Genomic DNA, 18,422 nt, shown 5'->3' on the forward strand with positions numbered 1-18,422 from the left:
TGCGAGCCCTGTGTCTACAGATTTCTTTTGATCATTGCCCCAGTAATTCAAATTATAATCTAATGGGGAAAAAAAGGCATATTTTATTTTCCCCATAAGTTTTCATATATTGATGGTCTAGTTTGGTGGGGCAAAAAGGCAGATTGCATTTAATGGAGAGTTAATGATTTATATTAGTTATTAAATTACTCTTAAGAAAGAAATTATTCTGAACTTTATTCTCAATTTAGAATATAAGAAGAAAATAGCAGTTACAAGGAATGTTTAAGGGATAGTTCACCCAAAAATGAAAAGTCTGTCATTAATTACTCACCTTCATTTCGTTCCAAACCTGAGACTTTCGTTCATCTTCAGAAAACAAATGAAGCTGAATGAAATCTGAGCGATTTCTGTCCCTCCATTGACAGCTGCGCAACTACCACTTTGACACTTCAAAAAGTTCATAAAGAGATTGTAAAACTAATCCATATGAATTGAGTGGTTTAGTCCAAAATTACTGAAGAGACTGAAAATTTCTGAATTTAGGCTTTTATTCACTCATAAACTCACACATTTATGGCTAATGGAAGCTCAAGCATGTTCGCTTGATGTGCGAGAGCCAATGAGGTTCATTCTCGTGTGTTACGCAGCACGTTTGAGCTTCACAAGAGGTTTGTTCTCGCACGTCAAGCAGGTTTGTTTGAGCTTCTGTTTGTTCGCTGATCAATGTTTTTATGTGAAAAGCCTAAATTCAATCTGTTCATCATATAAAGCGATCGAGTCTCTTCAGAAAATTTTGACTAAACTGCTCGATCCATAAGGATTTGTTTTACAATCTCTTTATAAACGTATCCTGTCAAAAAGCTCTCAGATTTCATCAAAAAGATCTTGATTTGTGTTCGGAAGATGAACAAAAGTCTTACGGGTTTGGAATGACATGAGGGTGAGTAATTAATGCCAATTCTCATTTTTGGGTGAACTATCCCTTTAAGAATGTTCGGTCTTGAATCACCATGGTGATGTCTGTGGCCGATTGCATAAAATGCTTAGACTAGTTTTACAATTTCGTCATCTAAATTTTTTTCTTCAAGACTGTTCATAACTTTAAGTCAGTTACATAAAATGTAGATTTGTCTAATTTGAATCCGAAAAGTAAGACTGATTAGCCCTAATTAGCTGCTTGACAGTCTTAAGTTGATATTTATGCAAACTGGCCCCTGTGGTACAGTTAATCCACAGCTGTCCACAGCTTATTCTGGCCAGGTACTTCCCATTTAGACAGTAAGAGTTCACATTTACTGGGACCTACCATGTGTTTAGGGGCAGCTCATTCAAATAATGGTTCAGTAGTCATCACAAATTTAGCATGATATAAGTTTCTGTCCATCCATATTCTGTCCATAATATCACAGATATAATTCAAAACCAAAGTGAAATGTGATTTTGCTCATGGATATTTGGTTTACTTAGTGCTAATTGAAAGCTCTGAATATCGATTCATAAATAGATCTGATAGCATGAACATTAAGCTGACAAGTCAGGTTTACTATCTCTGATGAACACCAACACAATTCATAATTAACATACTTTATGATCATATAATAATCCAGAAAGGTTTTGTTCTTCAAGGCCTCTCAAACATGCTAAAGTTCCCCTATTATGCTGTATAAAAGGTTCCTAATTTTGTTTTGGAGGCATCTACTATAGGTTTACATGCATCAAAGTTCAAAAAACACTTTGATTTTCTCATATTATACATGTCTGAAAACGTTTTTTTCGAATAACCTAAACCCCTCCTTTCTGAGAGCCTACTCTGCTCTGATTGGTCAGATGGCCCAGTCTGTTGTGATTGGTCTACCACTTACATGACAGAAACTAAACATCCATTACTATATCTGCATTAAGTGGGCCACTGAATATTCACAGTGATACGACCAGAAACGATGGCGTCAGTTTTACTGTATCAATTCCAAAACGAGTCCGTATCCTTTTGAAGCACATACAAAGTGGATTAGCTGAAAACAGCATCTTCTCGACACGTCAACAACACAAACCAAACTCTTCCAGGCCTCAGCTACAACTAGTGTTTGAGGACAGGTCAAAGTAGACATTGCTCGCGGGCAGCCAATGAAGACCATAGGTTGGAGTTGCTGATGACTCATTTCGGAAGTTCAGAATCGATTCTTTCTTTTAGGAGACAACAACTTTATTCGTCGTGCACTTTGGTCTTTGAAACTTTGCAGACCTTTCACATTCACAAACGGCTACATTACTCACTGCATGAAAGGTTATATTTGAAAAAACATAATAGTGCCACTTTGAGTACATGCTGCTTCATGAGCAGTAATGGATTTGTTTTGAACGTCTGTCCTACAAATTCTGTTTGGGTTTCTTGTGACGCAATAAAATACTGCAGATGGAACCAACTGTTGATCTTAAATAATCTTATATGCTATTTTTGTTTTTCTTGCGTTCCTTGTTCTCCAGGCGGATGAAGAGAGGAATTATCATATCTTCTATCAGCTCTGTGCATCTGCTCACCTCCCGGAGTTTAAAGCCCTGAAACTCGGTGAGCCAAAATAACCCAGCATATTTCATTCAAGAGGAGAATTTCTTTATTCAGATTAGGATTACTCATTCATGGGAGTATTTTAGCTGTAATTGAATTGTTGGGAGGTGGGTCCTTGTATGTTTATAAATATTAAAGCTACACAGTTTAACTTGTTTTGATAATTTTTTTAAAATATTAAAAGAGAATACTATATATAGAGAAAGAATATAGAGTTCAAAAAAGCCATCTTCCTAACCATGCTGTTTCTGTACACATTTTTGACTGTCTATAGCGTGAAACTGGAAGTTTGTTGTCACAATCAACAATAAAAATTGACTATGGATCACTTAAATCGGAAAACCTCAGAGGGTTCACTGGTTGTAAAAACAAAATAAACATACAAACATTATATATTTGTCCGTCTGCTCTAATATAGTATCCCGTAACCATCAAACCACAATCAACCAAATTGTGGAGCCGAACCAAATCCAAAACAATGTTCCACAGTTTTTTGTTATTTTAACTGCTAGAGGGCCTAAAGTTACATAGTGCAGCCTTAAATTTTAATTATGTAATCATTTACTCATTTACATTAACAAGACTTTGGTTAATCTTCCAAACACAAATTAAGATATTTTTTATGAAACATGAGAGGTTTCTGTCCCTTCATTGAAAGTCCAGGTAAAAAACGTAGAAGTTGTTAAATACATCCATATGGTTATATCTAAGACTTGTGAAAAGATACGGACGCTTTATATGATGAGAATATATAATTGAGGCTTTTATACATTGAGAGCATCACATAGTAGGGTAAACACAGACGCTTGTGCATGTCACCGGTTCTTGTGTATCATGCACGTACGTTTGAGCTTCCATGTTTACCATATGTAATGCTCTAGATGTGTGTTGTTGATCATTGTTTAGATGCAAATACATGCCTAAATTACCTTTGTTCATCTTATAAAGCGACCGTATCTCTTTAGCAAGACTGCTCGATTCATATGAATTCGTTTTATGACCTTTTTGGATCTTCTAAGTTTTATCTGGACTTTCAGTGGAGGGACAGAAACCTCGCAAGATTCATTAAAATATCAGAATTTGTGTTTTGAAGATGAACCAAAATCTTAAGGGTTTGGAATGAGATGAGGGTGAGTAAAAGAGTGAATGTTAAAAATTGGATGATTAAATCCTAAAAAAAATTATAATTAAAAAATGTATATAGGGTTAATCTATACGTCTATATTAATCTTATGTACTTATAATAAATTTTTATATAAAAAAAATTATGAAGTCTCTGGAAATAATTATGCATAATTAAAAAGTCTACGGCATGTCCCTATTTAAATAGGTGAATGTGCGTTTGTGGGTAACGTGTCTGATTAGAGTGTGTTCGTGTTGACACAGCATGGAGAGCGGCTATCAGAGATGTCCTACTGAGAGGCGGGCTGTCTAAATACACACACACACACACACACACACACACACACACACACACACACACACACAAACACAAACACAAACACAGCCGCATATTAATACTGGAGCTACTGTAGTTCAGTTCCACACACACCTCTCCCTATCATCTCTGTTTGCTTCACCCACACACACACACGCACACACACACACACACACACACACACACACACACACACACACACACACACACACACACACACACACACACACACTGCTGGCTCTGTGCTCTGTCTCTTGCTGTTTGCCTACTCAGCTGACTTCCTGCTCAGCTGACGCCCCGTTAATGTGAGAGTGTGTGTGTGTGCGCGTGAATCTCTCAATAAGGTCTCTGTTGCCAAGCAACAGTGTATCGTGCTTTAAATCTGTGAAGAAGGTTTTGTGTTTTAGGGTCTGTGTCTGTGAATAAGAGAATAGTTTTTATTAATGCAAATCTGTGTAGTACTAATGACAGAGTTTCTATTTATTAATGGTTGGGGAGTTTCCTGGATAATTAAAGCTCTTTTGATGAGCACAGTGTGTCCAAATGAATGTTTGATATTTAACTAAATACATTTTAGTTTACTGTAATGTTAAACATTGTCATATGAACCAGCCAGTCAGTAACTCTCAGTTCTGTCAGGACCACTATCGTCAAAGATGATTGACAAGTAGCATATAGTTTGGGTTGGCTGTATGGTTCTGCTCTGGTCAAGAACTCCCTGCCCTTCCATGCAGCCTAGCATGTGTATGAGCAGGGAGTGCAGTATTGCAGATATCATTGATGTTCAATAATTTAATGTACAGCAATTCAAGAAAAATAGGTCTGATTCGTAGAGGAATATCAAAAGGCCAAGTCCTGACTGGATGAGAGGAGGAGCTGGGATGGAGGAGGGTAATTAGCTCCTGAGCAATGCAATAAAGCGGCTGATAATACTGAATGGACCTTTTATATAGGGATGCTGTGGTAGGCATCACATTCCTATAGGTAGACGTGGATCAGCTGAGAGTCAGCTGATGTGAGCTTGACTGACGTGACCTGCCAGAACTAACGCTACGCTTGATGAGTCTTTTTTACAACATGATGCAGTTGTAAGTTGTGATTTTGATTCACTAAAAGGAACCAAGTCATTTGGGAATCATATTAGGTTAGAACCTAGCAAACTGATCGAACATATTTTCACTCACAGTGACCTCTTCTTCAGGTTAAATTGAAATGTCCAGTTAATTTTGGTTAATCAGTACGTTCAGATGGTACGTTTCAAATAACCGTCAAATTAGAAAATAGATTCAGTAATTCATTTGATCCCCTGCACAGAAATCACTTTACCGTACATATGTTTGAGCCAAATTAGTTTGATACATGCTGCAGTTGTCTTTTTATTTTAACTATACAGTTTTATCTCCTTGATTTGAACATATCTAACATAAGAAAGTATTGGTTCATAAGATTGATTATTTTACATCAACATACGGGTTTGATGATAACCCAGCCTTGGGGTAGATCCTTCAGTCTACTGCTACTTCTTTTTTTTATTTGAGTGATATAATAAAAGTTTGTGCTTGTGTTTCTTTCTCCACAGGGAAGGCTGATAATTTTCACTACACCAAACAGGGCAGGAACCCAGTGATAGATGGAATAGATGATGCCAAGGAGATGTCGACCACAAAGAACGCCTTCACACTGCTAGGTCAGACTGAAAGTTCAATCATTTCTCATGTTGTTGAGATGTGATAGAGGAAGTAAATGGCTGATTATGAGTGAGTGATTGAGTGAATAAATGAATGAATGAGGCTTTTATATAGAGCTTTACTATGTACTACTGTACACCAAAAGCGCTATATTGTAATTTTTTGTATTATGATCTGCATGTGCTCCCTCAGATTTTTGAGCCAATGGATTTTGATTATGGACTTTTTTTACTTATACTTATAAGTAAAATACTTATTATTATTGCCCCCAAGGTGTCACCTTTTTGTGAAATTTACTGCTTTGAAGCCAAAATAGAACATAATACTCATTTAGAACCAAGGAGTTTTTGTGTGTCGATGGTTGGGCGATTCTGTCCAAAATTGTCAAAATATTAATTTGACAACACAACACCGAATAGTTTTTAATAAAGAGTTAATAATGTATGTTCTTGCTTCAGTTCATCATATATCAAAAGTTAAGTAAAGTTTTATCATAAACCGTAATAGTTATTTTTACTTGGGGTTGGGTTTTTTTTCTGTCAAACCGCTGTTTTCCATACATGAAATTGCAGAGTGATCACTGGCAGTCGAGATCAGTTGCAGTTTTGCTTGTTTCAAAATAAAATTGATATTATATCAGGATTTGAACCCAGCCACTATGCATACTATAATAATATACCACTTGACTATCATGACTCAGAATCTTTGAAAACTAGGTGCATGACGCCCCTGATAGCGGACTGGGCAGTCCCAGAATGCATTGTGGTGCAAGCTCAGAGAAACGTGGGTTATAAACAAGTAAATGTTATTCATTCAATGTCAAAAGTATCAATAAAAATGTTCTTTTTTAAATTGACTGGCCAATTATTTTGTTAGGATTTTTAAAAATTCTTATTATGTCATTGTAATAGCTCAGCAACATTAACTCAATCGAGATATGAAATGAAGGCAGTTCAAGTAGGTTTCAGAGCTATACAGTTTCTACATAGCTTATTAGACTGATTGAGTTTTTGTATGAGATCTTGTGTTTTTCTATTGTTCATTTGTTGATGTCTCTCTTCAGGTGTAAATGAGTCCTATCAGATGGGCTTGTTTCGGATTCTGGCTTCGATTTTGCACCTGGGGAACGTGGAAGTGAAGGATAGAGACTCGGACAGCAGTATCATTCCAGTGAGTTTTATGTTGACTTTTAAGTGGCATTTTGGACCAATGTGATTTCACTGTGGGCAGGACTATCTCTATATGGCGAAAATAGAAACCAAATAACTGTGCAACACTGTGGAATGCATCTTATGACAGAAACTTTATTGTGTAGCGCTTTTCAGAAAATCATGCTGTTAATGTTTATAAGATCTTAACATCTTCATGCATTATAGTCCCATTTAGCATATTAGAGCTGGAAGATAATAGAGTTACATTTTGTGACAAAATAAAAAAAGTCAGGCAGTTGAAATTTTATATGAAGTACACTTTATATACTTTTATATATCAGTGTGTGTGTGTGTATATATATATATATATATATATATACATACTGCATATGTATACTGTAGAGCTGTGCGATAATACAGTTTGTGTTTTTGCAACAATATCAAAGATATATGGTTAAATGATTGAATCAATTTAAGATTTTACAATTTATTGCATTTTTACACATACAGGGTCATTTTTAACTAAATACCCCAGAGTTATTGCTGTACTAATTTGGGTCCCACTTTATATAATGTGTCTTTAATCATATGATACAATGCACGTATTGTGCATTGAATTCTCAAACATGAATATATATTTATAAAATGTAATTACAGCTGTAATTAATTTCTGCAAATACATCTATAATTACACTGTTGATCCTTTCCTTACCCCTTAAACCACCTTTAAACCCAACCATACCACCAAACCTGTCCCTAACCTTACCCGCATCCCACCTTAATTGCAGCAAAAGTATTTTGCAATACAATATGAGCATAAATACATTGTACTTGCATAAAAAAAAAAAAGTTTAGCACATAGTGGTTAAAGACACATCATATAAAGTGTGACCAAAATTTGTTTCATTGTGAAGTAATGATGTAATTTTCTCTCTTTTTTCCGTCCAGCCAAATAATGGTCACCTGAGTGTGTTTTGTGAATTGATGGGCGTGACGTATCAAGACATGTCTCATTGGCTGTGTCATAAGAAGCTGAAGACGGCAACTGAGACGTACATAAAGCCCGTCCCCAAACTACAGGCCATAAATGCTCGCGATGCCCTCGCTAAACATATCTACGCCAAACTCTTCAACTGGATAGTGGACCATGTGAACAAATCGCTACATTCTACGGTCAAGCAGCACTCGTTCATCGGAGTCCTGGACATTTACGGGTGCGTGTTCATACAGCCACACACACATTTGAGAACAGACCACACTGGTTCAGTTTAGAGTTACAGAAGTCAATTGTGATGTTTTGTTTTTATTCTTCCAGGTTTGAGACTTTTGAAATCAACAGTTTTGAACAGTTCTGTATTAATTATGCCAATGAGAAACTACAGCAACAGTTCAACATGGTGAGACCTCTGACACACTTCACATGACACCATATCTCATGAGTTCATGCTTGATTGATGATTATTCTCTTAATTTATTGTAATGTATCTCCTGTTGTCCTCCTGCCTTCTCGTGTGCAGCATGTGTTTAAGTTGGAGCAGGAGGAGTACATGAAAGAGCAGATCCCCTGGACTCTCATTGATTTCTATGATAATCAGCCGTGTATCAACCTCATCGAGGCCAAGATGGGCGTCCTGGACCTGCTGGACGAAGAGTGCAAGGTACATATTCAGTTTTATTGTAAATTAAGATGTTGATTTTTTTTTTTTTTTTTTTTTTTTTAATAAACTTTTGGCTTCGTGAATTAAAATATCTGAAAAAAGTTTCAAAATATCCATACGCAAATCCAAGGTGTTCATAAATATGTGACAATTTGCAAAACAAATATTTGCAAATTCAACAATTAATAATTCAATTTAACAAAATTGTTGTTTAACTACATGTTTTTAATGTAGAATGTTATACGATTTTTTAATAGATGCATATTTGTGACACATTTATGATTTTTTGGAATTCAATACAAATTAAGCTTCATCAACAGCATCTGTCGACCACAGAAAACATTTTTGACTTGAAGAGAGCAAATATTTTAGTTACACTAATTCACTTAGTGTACTATGAAGTTTATGGGGCAACGCAATGTACATATAAACACACTCAGTTTTGAAAGTTGAATATGAGACTAGAGTAATAAAATCACTTATAAACTTTGCTTTGCAAGGTTAAACCTAATATTTCTGTCGTAACCATGTAATGCCAGTAAAGTATTTAATTGCATGCATGATGATTTACAAGAATTTATGGAAGTGCTTCAACAAACATACAAACTTCACATTTGTGCTTTCAAACCCACAAATTGCCTTGCCTTCCATTGTAAGTACACTCCCATCCCATCAAAAGTAATCTCTTATACTCACCAAGGCTGATTTTAATTAAACAGTAATATTGTGAAATATTATTACAATTTAAAATATCTGTTCAAATGTAATTTATTCCTGGCATGGCAAACCTGAATATTCAGCAACCATTACTCCAGTCTTCAGTGTCACAGAAATCTGCTGATTTGGTGCTCAAGAAACATTTCTTATTATCAATATTCAAAACAGTCGTGATGTTTAATGATTTTTGTGGAACCATTTTTTTTTTTTAAATACTAACCCTAAACTTTTAAACGGTAGTGTACATCACTGTAAAAACAAAACAAACAAAAAAACTGTGTTGTGTGATTGGAATCCTGTTTGAGACTACAGTTCTTACTTCATATACTGTACAGCAGGGCTATTCAATTAGTTTCATTCGAGGGCCGCATTATCAAATCGAAAAGTTGAGGTGGGCCGGTGGGTTGGTTTGGGGGTTTATCTTATTTATTGAAACATAACAGTTTCAATAAATAAGCTAAAGTAACCCTAAAGAAGTGTGGTATTTACTTGGAAATGTGGTACCCAACAGTATGCAAATATATAAAACCATAATAAATAAAAACTTGATAATTTACAGCTGTGTACAACTATTTTCCTTTGAACAAATAAATTATTTATACAAACTTATAGCTGTTGGTGAGAAATAATTATTATTTTATTTATAATTGTTATGCTTAAATGAAAATATTCTGACAGTAAGACTTGTTAACCACAGGCTACTCGCTCCCACTGTATAAAAAATGCCTAAACACAAGTTAAAAACTAAGCACCTTTACAAAGAAACTGACATAATTTCATAACAAGCATTAAATATATATTCCTCTACCCACCTAATAAATCTAATGCAATATAAATCACTATATTTACTATTATACTATATAATATTATAGTATATATTTACTATATTTATTTATTACTACATAGTATTCAATATAAATATTGCACATTTCTGCCCAACCATGGTAAATTACTACAGTAAATGTGGTAAATGTTTGTAAGGGTGATTAGGGGATTTAAAGTCTTCTAATTTCGTTCATGCCACAATGTTTCTCCTGCTTTCCTCATCAGTCTTGTTGGGAATGTTGAGGCTGTTTCATCCGATTTAATATTAATTAAATCATCGAGTGATTTGTGGTTTGTAACAGAAATGTTTCTGTCGAACTGAAACGCTTCCACTGGTTGTCACAACGCTGTTTAATATTAGTGTGTCCGGGACCGGGAGTAAACGCAACTCCGCGCTGGGCCGTGTTTAAAGGTCCCGTTGCATGCGATTCCATGTTTCAAACTTTAGTTATTGTGTAATGTTGCTGTTAGAGCATAAATAATATCTGTAAAATTATAAAGCTCAAAGTTCAATGCCAAGCGAGATATTTTATTTAACAGAAGTTGACTACAAAAAACGGCTCGATTGGACTACATCCCTCTACTTCCTGCATTAGTGACATCACCAGAACCGTTTCTTGACTAACCTCCGCCCACAGGAATGCTCCCTCAACTCTACTGGCTACTTGCGCACTTCTTATAACTTAGCCTACTGCGTTTACTCCGCTCTTACGGTGATTTTCTGAAGTAAAACTGACGCTTCATCTTTTGTGTGATGTACAATAAACTTTATTAAACTCATCAGTACATGTTTGATCATCATTCAGACAGCAGACTTGTAGGCTATTAATAAATAATGGATACATACAAGCAGATGACAAATACGTTATAATAACCGTAATTAAACTACTAAACCATACCTGTTTCATCTCTATACAGCACTCTGACTCTGTAGGCATTATTGTCCGACTCGAAATGAACGCCGTTACTGACAGTTTCTGGTAGTATCATCATTCCGTGAGATGAATTTTTCCTGACAGACTGAGCGCAAGCTCATGAAGCTCCGCCCCCTGTGCCGACTAGCAGCAGCTCATTTGCATTTAAAGGGGACACACTGAAACGGCTCGTTTTTCTGAGCCCCAAAAAAAGTCAATTTAAACATACTGTAAAAAATGATCTGTTGGGTATTTTGAGCTCAAACTTCACATACACACTCTGGGGACATCAGAGACTAATTTTACATCTTGTGAAAAGGGGCATAGAACGGGACCTTTAAACAACTAGTGAAACAACTGAAAACATCGCTATTTGTTGTAACTGTACTGAACGAGAAACCGCTTCAGATGATTCAGTGACGGAGCAGTCCGAATGAATCCGAATAGTTTTAGACCGTTATGCAAGCGCGTTTAGAAAGAATCGAACCAAAAGAATGATTCATTCACGAATGATTGGTAGCCTATCGCTGGTTCAGTCGACATAAATTCGGGACACATATAATAACTGCTGAAATATTCACAGGTAAAACGTTTCTCAGGTCAATCGGAGCGAAAAGAGGAGGAGGGAGGTTGGTGCCGTCGGGCCGCATGGAGATGATTGGCGGGCCGCATGTGGCCCGCAGGCCGCCAATTGAATAGCCCTGCTGTACAGCCTCTTTTTTTCTCTCTTTCTCTTAGATGCCGAAGGGTTCAGATGACTCCTGGGCTCAGAAACTGTATAACACTCATTTGAAGACGTGTGCACTTTTTGAAAAGCCACGGATGTCCAATAAAGCTTTCATTATTCAGCACTTTGCAGATAAGGTGAGCACACACACACACACACACACACGCACACTTCACACTCAGGCTGGTTCAGCATTTCTGATAAACTGTTTCATTTTATATATAAATATCTGACCACAGATACATTGTATTTCTGTTCCAAAAAAACCTACTGAGCTGCCTCACACATACTGCATCTGAACAGTGCTTTTTCACCATATTAAAAGCATTCACTGTTGGCATGCGTTCCAGAAACGTCCTAGACGTGACTGAGTTCTGTCTGGTGTTGAGCATTTATTTGTTGTGTGTCACGCTAAACTCAGCAGAAAATTCATTTATTTATCAACACAATCTTATATGAAGCAGTATACAATAAAGAAGCAAATTATCATGTTTTGTCACAAAGATTCACACACAATAACAGGCTGACAAACATTTTCTGGAATAAATCCAGGTGATTTAGTTAATAATTACCATTTCGTCCCCTTGGGATTATAAGGTTCTATCTGACATTTTTGTCAAAATTGAGTTATTCACATATTCTTATTCTGTGACCACTTCTTTACATTATGTGATGTTGTTTTTTAAGTTGTGTACATTTTGGAACTTTTTATTTAGAAAATAAAAAGGTTCTTTCTACACAGTCGAATGGAATGCAAAAACTTTAAAGCTCAATATCTCAAAACTGCTCAGAACGCAGATAGAACCTTATAATTTCAAGGGGGCGATTTGGATGTGCATACAATCCACCTCAAATAAGAAAGATTTCACTTTTAATGTCAACATGAAACAGACGTTTAGATAGTCTTTTCCCTATTGTGATGTATATCGGAGTGAAACGGCTTCTCGAACAAGAAAAATAAGGTTTTCCTCTTCCCAGTAAACACCTCATCAGAGAAGAGATGATGCTGCAAGTTATTTTGATTAAAAATTACGAGGGGACATAAAAAATAATGATGTGCACGGATAAATCATTTATAATAATGCAATATTTGCATAATGCAATTCAATATTCCATAAAAAATAAGAATGGTCAATTTTGATTTCATGATGACTTTGTTTGTAATAACTCTGTAGAAACTCTTGTCAAACAGGCCACAGATGAATTGTATATGAAACAGGTCTAGCATTTTAAGACATTGTAAGTACACTTCTGATATAAAGGATGTTCTAAACAATAGACACTAATACATGAATAGATAGTTCTAAACAAATTTTAATAGAGTATCATTATGTTAGCTTGGAAACATGCTAATGCCAAAACAACTGAGTCAAGTCTCCTGTGTGCTTTCCGTAAAGGTGCTCATACGTCTTCACGCTGTGGATCTGTTTTTAGAAATGGTCTATAATATCTGTGAGGAAATGAGAAGGAGGGTGGATATCATAAGCCACATTTAGAGTGCGTGATAGACATTCAATAAACACAGTCAAATTAGGGTTTGAGCATTAGCTTTCTCAAACATCCTCAAGGTTAAATCAGGATTCTCTAATCAGTATTACTAATATAAATGACACTCTAAATTATATAAATTTAATAGAATACATAATATAACATGTAATTTATATCTGAAGGCCCAAATCTGAAGTCTTTGATCATTAGTTTGACATGTTCACCGACTGCAGATTAATGACTGTTGTGATCACATTTTACCTCAGACAAATTTCTGGCAGTGTCAGAAGATTTGCCACGCAGTCCTGTAGTGACTTCTCCTACGACAACTGTCAAATCCAATCGGAGCGCCAAACGTTTTCTTTTTAAAAGAAGCCATGATGAAAATTAACGCTAGAGACTGTCTTTTTGCTAGCCACCATTTAAATCCCTCATGTAAATGCAGCTCACGTCACTTAACGTGTCGCAGATTGGTGATGTACAACTCCTGACGAGTCTTCTTGCATGCGTCCATTTTTAAAGCGTTTTGACTGCCATATAGTCTGACATTAATGACAACTGAGATCATACAGTGTGACATGGCTTACAGTGAGGATGATGTTCATACAGTCTGACAAGCAACCGTCGTAAAGTACTATTCTAAATCGTGCAGTATAAACCCGGGTTTAATGGACCTCTTAGTTATAATCAGTGCTGGGTAGATTGTTTACATATTGTAGTCCATTACTGAATACAAATTACATAATGAAAACTGTAGTTAGTAGCGTAATCTAATACATTACACATTTTAGGTAATGTAATCTGACTACTTTTTGATTACTTTTTAATTACTTTTGACCTTACTTTAATTTGTTTATCACATAGATTTTAATCACTTTCCTGTAGCTCAAACAGTAAAGTGTTGGTGCTTGCAACGCCAAGGTCATGGGTTTGCTTCCCAGGGAAAGCAAGAACTGATAAGAATGTAAATGTGTACCTTGAAATGCAATGCAAGTCGCTTTGGAAGCATCTGCCAAATGCATAAATGTAGATGTAATCGGATAATCTTGTACTGTAGTGATTTAAAAATACAAAGGAAAAAAACATGTTGAAAATATGTGTTGTAGTGCATTAAACATTACCTTATGTCAGGGTTTTCTAAACTGGGGGTTGTGAAGGAACTGCAGGGGGGTTGTTAGTTTATGAAAAAGTAATAATTAAATGTTAAAACAAAAACAATCAAAATAATATAGCTGCAAGCAGCAATTATCGGGGCCAAGCGCAAGAAGACGATAAGACATGCCAACAGTGTCAGACCAACTGCAGCAAGGAGCAATTAAAGACATTTTAAGATGATTTTAGGCAAAATAGCTGAATATTCATAAATACAGTAACTAAACATATGATTTAATGGATTATCACTTTCGACCAATAGGTGGCGCAGTTATGAAATTGATGTGATGTGGTCAGAGTGAAGTGACAATGACACATACAAAGTTTGATGTCAATATGTCCAGGCATTGCAGAGATAAAGCCTTAATAGTCCTTTTGGCATTATGCCTCTAATTTGCTGCTGCAGTGTATGAAAACGGTTTTGTCTATCAACCCGAAATCCGTAAATTTTAGTCGGCATAGTCTGGAGATGATACGATTCGATTTTGGTGTTTGAAGAAGTTTGAAAAAGTAGGTATTGAATAAAATTCAAGATGGAGGATAGGAAGTTAGGCCAAATACAGCAAACTTGGTATCTATGTTCTCTGCATAACCCAAGGAATCTAATAAGATTCATAATAATGCCAGTGCCATTACAATAGGCAGATTTATTCAAATGTTATTAGCATTTTTTTAAATTTTGTTATAACTTTTGACCAAAAGCTGTCTCAAAAATCGTTTGAGTACCTTCAGGGCATGGTGCTGATGGCACATACCGAGTTCCTTAATGATATGTTCATGCATTCATAAAATACAGCATTTTGGTACAAAATTCAAAATGGTCGACGCCTAAAATGGTTGGATATGCCTAAAGTGGCCTAAAATGGATATCAGTCGACTCGGCATGACGCCCTGAATCTAACGACAACTTTTATGATTTTTGCAAAAATAGCAAAAACATTTTTCATATCTCCGGACCACTTGGTGGCGCTAGAGGGATTGAGTTGGAGACTCCAAATTTGCTATGGTGACAGTTCAGACTGTCCTCTATCAGTGTGACAAATTTCATAACTTTCCCGCAAGCGGTTCTATGGGCTGCCATAGACTCCCAGAGCAGCAGAAGAAGAAGAAGACGCCCAACCATTTCAATGGGTGCTTACGCACATTCTGTGCTTGGCCCCTAATAATAAGAACGCCAACAGATACAATAGGTGCCTCCACACCTTCGGTGCTTGGCCCCTAAAAATATTAAATCTTTTATTTGTTATGCTGTGTAGCTTCTGTCTTGTGTAATTCCTCAAAACAATTTAAAAGATAAAAAAAAAAGAATTGGTGAGAATCAATAAATTGTGAAAATTACTCAATCATGTAATCAATAGAAACGTAACTGTAGTACAATTATGAGTATTTTAAAACATAATTTAATTTAATTTAATTACAAGTATATTTTTGGAATTGGACTACGTAATCCAGGATTACATGTAATCAGTTACTACCCAGCACTGGTTATTTATTTAAGTAAATACTTGATCTCAGATGTTTCTTCTGAAATAAAAAAAGGCCAAAATGAGAGTTTACAAAAGTAAATAAATATTGGTAACACTTTACAATAAAAATCAATTGGTTAAGATTGCTTAATCAGGTAGCATGAAGTTATTTATTTATAGTATTTATTCCAGTTGGCATGAAATAGAAGTTAATATGGTCTTTTCTTCCATATTGTGACATACTAAGTGAAATGACTTCACGAATGAGAAAAAATGTAGGGCGGGACATGATGTTAATCAGAAATTGACCCTTTTCACATTTCCGGGTTTCTCAGAAGCGGAAGTCGTCACAGTTGAGTAAACTTCTATAGCGGTGAATGAGAAACTACATTAAATACACTCATCTAAAGGATTATTAGGAACACCTGTTCAATTTCTCATTAATGCAATTATCTAATCAACCAATCACATGGCAGTTGCTTCAATGCATTTAGGGGTGTGGTCCTGGTCAAGACAATCTCCTGAACTCCAAACTGAATGTCAGAATGGGAAAGAAAGGTGATTTAAGCAATTGTTGCGTGTGGCATGGTTGTTGGTGCCAGACGGGCCGGTCTGAGTATTTCACAATCTGCTCAGTTACTGGGATTTTCACGCACAACCATTTCTAGGGTTTACAAAGAATGGTGTGAAAAGAGAAAAACATCCAGTATGCGGCAGTGGGCGAAAATGCCTTGTTGATGCTAGAGGTCAGAGGAGAATGGGCCGACTGATTCAAGCTGATAGAAGAGCAACTTTGACTGAAATAACCACTTGTTACAACCGAGGTATGCAGCAAAGCATTTGTGAAGCCACAACACGCACAACCTTGAGGCGGATGGGCTACAACAGCAGAAGACCCCACGGGGTACCACTCATCTCCACTACAAATAGGAAAAAGAGGCTACAATTTGCACCAGCTCACCAAAATTTGACAGTTGAAGACTGGAAAAATGTTGCCTGGTCTGATGAGTCTTGATTTCTGTTGAGACATTCAGATGGTAGAGTCAGAATTTGGCGTAAACAGAATGAGAACATGGATCCATCATGCCTTGTTACCACTGGCACACTTTAGGCCCCTTAGTGCCAATTGGGCATCGTTTAAATGCCACGGCCTACCTGAGCATTGTTTCTGACCATGTCCATCCCTTTATGACCACCATGTACCCGTCCTCTGATGGCTACTTCCAGCAGGATAATGCACCATGTCACAAAGTTCGAATCATTTTAAATTGGTTTCTTGAACATGACAATGAGTTCACTGTACTAAAATGGCCCCCACAGTCACCAGATCTCAACCCAATAGAGCATCTTTGGGATGTGGTGGAACGGGAGCTTCGTGCCCTGGATGTGCATCCCACAAATCTCCATCAACTGCAAGATGCTATCCTATCAATATGGCCCAACATTTCTAAAAAATGCTTTCAGCACCTTGTTGAATCAATGCCACGTAGAATTAAGGCAGTTCTGAAGGCGAAAGGGGGTCAAACACAGTATTAGTATGGCGTTCCTAATAATCCTTTAGGTGAGTGTATATATTTGTTATGTTCCCATTTGCTCAAATAGCAAAAGAAAAACACCACAACAGTGTTTGCACAACTTTCAAAAAGAGGAAAAAAATTAAAACCATCACAGTCTGTGAAAGGGGTCCATTAATTAGATTGTTAGATACTTTTCGTTTGCTAAAATAACTATAACTAAAACTGAAATAAAAATTGATAAAAACTGTATAGACATTAAAAAAATACTAAAAATGACATTTTTTAAAAAATAAAAACAGAAAATATAAATTTTAAAAAACTAATTCAAAAGTTTTAATAAAATAACACTGTGAGGTTGTAGCTGGAGGATGTATAATAAGGTGTATTATACATCTTTACAAAAATCTTTCAACCTAAAGACATCAGTAAGTCGAACATTTTCAATTTGTAATTATACAGCTGTGAAGGAAAAAAAACAGAAACTATTCAGAGACTCGTTCATGGATTTTCTTTCCTATGATAACCTCTAATGTCTCTCTGCATCTGTCAGGTGGAGTATCAGTGTGATGGTTTTCTGGAGAAGAATAAAGATACAGTAAATGAGGAGCAGATACATGTTCTGAAGGCCAGTAAGGTGAGTGAAAACCTGTTCTCTGTCTCTCTGAAAGAGTGGTTTTTAAATGACTACATCAGAAGGCCTTCAATTTGCTTGTAAATAAGGGCTGTAATGTTTAGGTGAAAATGGCCAGGAAGTGTTAAATTATCCCTGTAATGTACCAGTTCATTAACCAGAAACTGTGAGGTTTTAGTTAAGTTAATGCCTGTATAGTGAGACACCAGCCTTAAAGCCAGTGTTAGCTGTAGCCAGGCTATTTTCATCCAAGATTTTTGACCTTAAATGAAGGCTTAAAGTGTGAGAAGGTCAATAGCACGGTGCCATCTGCTGGTAAAGGAGCATTAGTGCAGTCCGTTGGCACTGTTCCAACATATGTACACAGCTGAGGGAGTATAAGTTCATATTTTTAGCTCTTTGGATCCTTACATATCCTTGTTCCGTCTTAGTTCACCATGTTACGGTATCTTGAGTCACAGTATCTAAAGATCAGAGCTGTTTCTAAGCTCTAAAAGAGCCT

The 18,422-nt window shown here is 36.2% G+C and overlaps 1 protein-coding gene across 1 annotated transcript in view; it reads left to right on the forward strand.

Moving 5' to 3' along the window:
• Nucleotides 1–18,422, forward strand: part of myo5aa (myosin VAa) — a 103,576-nt gene that overhangs the window by 32,381 nt on the left and 52,773 nt on the right. Inside the window, exons 7-14 of the mRNA XM_081372883.1 lie at nucleotides 2,467–2,548; nucleotides 5,566–5,673; nucleotides 6,738–6,844; nucleotides 7,774–8,039; nucleotides 8,141–8,222; nucleotides 8,343–8,483; nucleotides 11,678–11,803; nucleotides 17,840–17,923. Coding sequence (XP_081229009.1) covers nucleotides 2,467–2,548; nucleotides 5,566–5,673; nucleotides 6,738–6,844; nucleotides 7,774–8,039; nucleotides 8,141–8,222; nucleotides 8,343–8,483; nucleotides 11,678–11,803; nucleotides 17,840–17,923 — 996 coding nt within the window. The remainder of the gene's footprint in view (nucleotides 1–2,466; nucleotides 2,549–5,565; nucleotides 5,674–6,737; nucleotides 6,845–7,773; nucleotides 8,040–8,140; nucleotides 8,223–8,342; nucleotides 8,484–11,677; nucleotides 11,804–17,839; nucleotides 17,924–18,422) is intronic.

This window comes from Scardinius erythrophthalmus (genome assembly GCF_964197995.2).
Source record: "Scardinius erythrophthalmus genome assembly, chromosome: 8".
NCBI lineage: Eukaryota > Metazoa > Chordata > Actinopteri > Cypriniformes > Leuciscidae > Scardinius > Scardinius erythrophthalmus.